General features: G+C 38.3%; 1 protein-coding gene across 1 annotated transcript in view; it reads right to left on the reverse strand.

Moving 5' to 3' along the window:
* The window catches only part of GAS6 (growth arrest specific 6), a 66,835-nt gene that overhangs the window by 14,263 nt on the left and 46,340 nt on the right, over positions 1-6,232 (reverse strand). The window contains exons 10-11 of the mRNA XM_015411758.1: positions 3,887-4,076; positions 1,781-1,941 (exon numbers count right to left, since the gene is read on the reverse strand). Of these exons, the coding sequence (XP_015267244.1) occupies positions 1,781-1,941; positions 3,887-4,076 (351 nt within the window). The remainder of the gene's footprint in view (positions 1-1,780; positions 1,942-3,886; positions 4,077-6,232) is intronic.

A 6,232-nucleotide genomic window follows, 5' to 3' on the forward strand; every position in this document is an offset into this window, starting at 1 on the left:
AAATCCATAGCTTTAAGTAAATTAAGAAGAAGAAGAAGAAGAAGAAGAAGAGATTGGATTTATACCCCGCCCTTCACTTGGCGTCTCAGAGCGGCTTACAAACTCCTTTCCCTTCCCCTCCCTACAACAGACACCCTGTGAGGTGGGTGGGGCTGAGAGAACTCTGACACAAACTGCTCTTTTTCAAGGACAGCTGTGCCAGAGCTTGTGACTGACCCAAGGTCACATCAGCAGGTCCAAGTGGAGGAGTGGGGAATCAAACCCGGTTCTCCCAGATCAGAGTCCGCACACTTAACCACTACACCAAACTGGCTCTCACACCAAACTGGTTTAAGATTATTACAACTGTCTAAACACAGGCTTATAAGGGACAGTTTAATGAAAATATGAAAACACAGTATGAATGTGGTTTATTAACCACAGTAATTCTTAACTAGGGTTTCATATGATGTATGGATATAGGTAGCCTCACTTAATCCTGGTGTTCCCATTGAGGATTTTCAATCAAAATGACCATGGTTAGTGTGATCATCCATACATGGGCCACTTCATTAACTATGCTTAGTACATCAAATCAGGATGTGAAACCATGGTTGGTGGATTAACCAGAGTTCACCTTAACTACATTTTCATATGACATATAAATGCAGACACCCTTCCCACAGCCACCTATGCCACAGTGCAGTTGGGTCTTTACAGGAGTGGTGGAAGAAACAGTGAAAACAACAATACCTGCATATGCAGAGGCAAAGCAAGAATTCAGTGATCAAGTACAAGCTGAGTCCTTTTTAAAATAAATGTTTATTTTTAAAAATGTTAAAATGGAATGGGGTTTTGTTGTTGTTTTCTTATGGAGTTCTCAGTTCATAAACATTTGTCACTGTATGTAGAATCAGAGCCACTACATGGCAAATCTAGAATGGCTCACTTCTTAGCCTTGATATACACTCCCTTCTTTGACAGTCCACAGGCTGGAAGCATGGTTTTGGAACGGTTTGGAAGAATTGTGGCTCAGGATCAGAGCCCATGGTCTGCATGCAGAAAGTCTAAGGCTTAATTTCTGACATTCACAGCAATGCTGATTCTGTGAACTTAGACAGATCATGAGAGGGAGGGCAGGAAGGTTTGCATCAGTTCTTGTGGCTCTTTCTTACATGCCCAGGGAAATGCTGATCGCCACTCTGGGGTCAGGAAGCAATTCTTCTCCAGGCCAGTGTGGCCAGGGATCCTGGAGGGTATTTTGTCATCATCTGGGCATCGAACATGGGTCACTGGGGGTGTAGAGGCGGAGCTATTTTTGAATTTCCTCCACTGTGCAGGGGATCGGACTAGATGACCCTGCAGGGGGTTGGACTAGATGACCCTGGTAGTACATTCCAACTGTATGATTCTATGATTTTAGTTTTAAGGACCTCAGGGAGCCTTTGTTTGCTTGAGGTACTGGGGAGCTGCTACCAGTCAGAGTAGGCAATACCAAACTAAATGGATCTGTGGCCTGACACAGAAGAAGGTACCTTCATATATATTCAACAAGCCACAAATAGACTGGCTGCAAAGGTTGATTCATCTAGCCATAAGTAGTATGGGCACTGGAGACAGAGCACTATGTGCAAATCAGCAATTTAACAATAAGTTTATTTTTCTTTATGAGAGAGATTGTAGACTCACATTTTACTATACCTAGATTAAAGCTCAATGCAGCCACCAAATAAAACTGCTTTTGGATTTAATTTCTGTCACCCCTGCAATCTGTATTTGGTTAACAACATTACTTACTGACTGTACAAGATGGTTGGTGTTAAAAGGAATTCCTCCCACTGTTAGGTGTAGCTGATATAGTCCTTTGTCCAGAATAAACAGATTTCCTGAGACAGCTATCTTCATAACTGCATCCTGATTGACTTTTATAACCAAACTTCTCTCTAGTTCTTCAACAGATATCTGAAAGAGGGGAAAAATTTGCCAGTGGGATCAGGGAGAAGTATTATTGCATGATATACCTGCAGCCATAAGAGAGAGCTGTTCTACTTGATAAACCACCCTTGGTTGCCTGAAATTTAGAATCCCTAATGCAATCACATTACATGAGGGTTATATTAAGGTTACCATGAACTGGATGGCCCATCTTAACCTGATCTTATCAGCTCTTGGAAGCTAAGCAGGGTTGGCCCTGGTTAGTACTTGGATGGGAGATCACCAAGGAAGTCCAGAGTCACAACACAGAACCAGCCAATGGCAAACCACCTGTTTGTCTCTCGCCTTGAAAACCTTACAGGGTCACCATAAGTCGGCTGTGACTTGACTTCACTTTCCAACAGTACATCAGGGTTGCATCTGAGCCATTCTTACTTTTGAGATTCTAGTGTAGCAATTGCTCATGTATTTTACAGATTTTTATTCACCACAACCAGGGACAGAAAACTGTTTTTATATATAAAAAGACTGATCAGTGGCTGAAGATCTCACCAAGAGATCTGTGCCATCTAGTGTAATGGTTCAAGGTGCTTAAAAAAAAAAAGATTTCCTGATTGTAAAAACAATGCTGTCCTATAATTTGCCCCGCAGCAAGTGAACTCATAATGCTTTTCGGGGATGTTAATAATGTGTCATTTTCATACAATATGGGTCATGGCACATGAAATTATAACAAATAACCAGTACCTAATTCTATAAAGTTTTTTTAAAAGTGGTAGCAATAGTGCATTTGTAGGGAGAGATAATCTCCCAGGTTTATCCAACGTTTTGAAAGGGGGAGAAGAAACCAGTAAATTCAAGCTAAAAAATACCAAGGCTGGATGTCTGAGAAGAGGTATGGTAAGTAATGTAACTCAATGAATTCTAGTTGGATAATATAAGAATCTGCTAATTCCTTTGTTGTAAGAGCACATAGGATTCATGCGCAAGATCTAATTCTACCTTTCTTACTTTTATTCTAATCCTAAATCTCAACCTATAAGAATGATAAAGAATTGTAAGTTCATTGATCCTTGAACATGAGCCACAAATCATCAAGAACACTGAACCTAAAAGAACAATTTCTGGCAGAGAAAAGAGGATTAATGAGGATTAAAACTACTGCCCAGTCTATCAGAAAAACTCTTGCAATTAAATCAAATTACAGATTAATTACATTTATAGCCCACATTACTCAAATTCAATGAACAAGTATTACAGGTACACAAATATAGAAGTCATAAACACACCATATGATCACAGCATCTACCTTACAATCTGCTTACTTTTCCCATCAACGGAGGAAAAATCTGGAACTGATTGTAGTGAATGGTTTTAGGAAAGTTGATTACTTCATAGTGAGGTTTTTTTGGTCAACAAATACATTATGTAATCTCGGAATTTTGGACTGGCTGTTGCAACTGACAAACCAGTGCATACTAACAGTGTATTTGGATATTTTTCACAGTAGATTTAACTATTCTCAAATAAGTATATTTAGCCAATACATTATCTTCAGGTTTTGTGAAGTTCTTCTCCAGCGTTCCACTTAATGCAGAAAATTACTTATTTTAGTGAGAGTGAAAGAGCTAAGTAAGCAGTACAGAAGAAGTGTTTTATACATGAATTCCTTATCACATTAAATACAACTTCCCTTTAAATGAGAGCTTCTTTGTTTTGGTAAGGAATACATTTGCATTGCATACAACAATATTCAAGAACATCCCCCAATTTCAGTTTGTAAGCAGGCTGCTGTTCTAAGCATCTTAAGTCAGCAATTAACACTAAGTTACAGAGAAATAAACTGTTGTTGATTCATAAACATTACATCTCCAGACAGCTACCTTCTGAGAAAAGCAAAATGCTCCATGCAAAGTTTTGGAGGTGTGGATTTTAAGAGTTATGAAAAGCAGCCTATAATAACAATGCTCACCGTCTGCCACATTCCATGGTTGATAATTGGCCCACTGCTGGTGACACGGCCTATTCCATTGTACTTCAGCTGCAGTTCTAACCGGCCATTGCGCAAAGCCAAGACTATCCATGTACCATCTTTATGGCCTCCAGCAAAAAAAATAATGCCTTCAGGATCAAAGGTTCTAAAGTCAAACTCAGCCACAAGTCTGAACACATGGATGACAAGAAACATATTAAAATTATGCAGTGTTTCAGTAAGAAAAAAATACAGTGTATTTACTATATAGCTGCTGTCAATTTGAACCCTTAAGAACTACCTTTAGTAATATAGTAGTATAGAAATAATCTATACATTATTGGAAACAGCAGAAATTGATAAATTAACTTTACAACTACAAGACAAGAAAGAAGAAACCTTTGAGAAGAACTGGTCAGGACTTTATCAATAGACTGAGGATTATCTCAGAAAACCTACAATATGATATTTTAAATATAAGCTCTATTTGTTAAATGGTTAAACTGAGCTAGGTGTATAACAGAATGATTCCACTTATGCAAAATTTAAGTAGTTACAATGGAGCACAGACTATATTTGTTGTATGTTAGTTTTTCTCTGTTTGTAGTTGTTGTGTCCTTTCCTTTCTCTTTTGAAAAACTAATAAAACTTTTCTTTTTCTTAAAAAAGAAAACTAATAAAAAAGAAAACTAATAAAAAAGAAAACTAATAAAAAAAGAAAACTAATAAAACTGTTCTTTTTTTAAAAAAAGAAGAAGAAAAGAACTGCCTTTAATTTCTGTTGTATATGATAAATGAATGGCATATAATTAGGGTTGCCTGCTCTGGGATGAGAAATATCTGGAGATTTTGGGGGTGGAGCCTGAGGAGGGCAGGGATTGGGGAGGGATTTCAACAGGATATAATGCCAGAGAGTCCACCTTCCAAAGCGACCATTTTCTCCAGGTGAACCAATCTCTGTCCCCTAGACATCAGCTGTAATCCCAGGAGATCTCCAGCCACCACCTGGAGGTTGGAAACTCTCCATACAATCAATATGTATAGCTAGAAATATCAATGTTATAAGCATACTTTTTGGTAGAGGAGAAGGTTTTTCAAAAAGTATATATAAAAAGCCAAGTTCCCTCAAAGATCACAAATAATCTTCCTAGTCTCGAGTCCAGTAGCTCCTTAGAGACCGACAACATTTTTGAGGGTAATAACCTTAAGAGAGTCAAAGGTCCTTTTGCCATATACCAATAATCCCGCCACTTCAGACAAGAGAGAATTTAAATCCACGTTTGCCAAAAATTGTGGACAGTGTCAATCAATTTTCTGAGAATGAAGAATTATGCTAGTATACGGGGGGGGGGGGGGGGGAGATTTGGAAGCCATTCCAGAAAGGGATGAAAAAGATTCCCAACATTTATTAAAGGAATCCTTGGGAAATTACAAGTTAGGAGCAGCATGAAGAGAAGAGAGACGGTGACAAAGAATGTAGAAGAGATAAAGGAAGCATGGGGGTGGGTGTATGGTTCCATCCTGCACTCATCCTGACTGGCTCTCTCCACCCACTGCAAGTGATTGCCAGCTACCCCTTGTGCTGCCATGATTTTCGAAGACTTGTTTTATTTTGTTTTTTAAATCCCCAGAGGGATATTTTTAATTATTTTTAATTATTTTTATAAGACTACAAAACTACAAAGAAATATAAGGGAAGGGGATTACATCTAAGGATAAAGGATAGATAACCACGCTACACTAAAAACTCAAGAGGAGGAGATCATATCCGTGTTAATCTAAGTGTTATTAATAAAAGTGTTAGTACAACAATATACTTGTAGAGTTCTTGTTTGTCTCGGCTTCAATGTTAGTATGTTAGTTGTTGTGAGAGAACTTTCTGAGCATCTTCTTGTTATTTGCTTCAAGAGGCAATTTCCAGAGTCCTTCTGCCTTTACTTCGGTTTTCTATCTCTGAAATCATATGTAACTTTCATTGCGCCTGCTCCCGTTTCTACAGCAGAGTCCTCATCCATTCCAGAGGTAGCAGAGTCACTTGATTTCGATTCTTCATCTTTGGGTTCTTCTTCCAATCCCAACTGACGTCTCAAAAGTTCTTTGGCTTTAAAAATGGAGTCAATCTTTTCTCTCTTGTCGTTGATTTTAAAGATGACACCCTCTGGGATCGCGCACCTGTACGAAATTCCATTGGTTTGAAGAAAGGAAATTAAGTCCTTGTAGCTTTTCCTCTTTTGATGAATTTCAAATGGAATGTCTTTTAAAGTTTTAATGATTATATTCCCCATTTTCAGTGGTGTTGCTGAAGTCACTTTTAAAATAGCATCTCTGGTCTGTCTTCTTGAGAAT

This window comes from Gekko japonicus, unplaced genomic scaffold, assembly GCF_001447785.1.
Source record: "Gekko japonicus isolate JY-2015 unplaced genomic scaffold, Gekko_japonicus_V1.1 scaffold247, whole genome shotgun sequence".
In the NCBI taxonomy this organism is placed as follows: Eukaryota; Metazoa; Chordata; class Lepidosauria; order Squamata; family Gekkonidae; genus Gekko; species Gekko japonicus.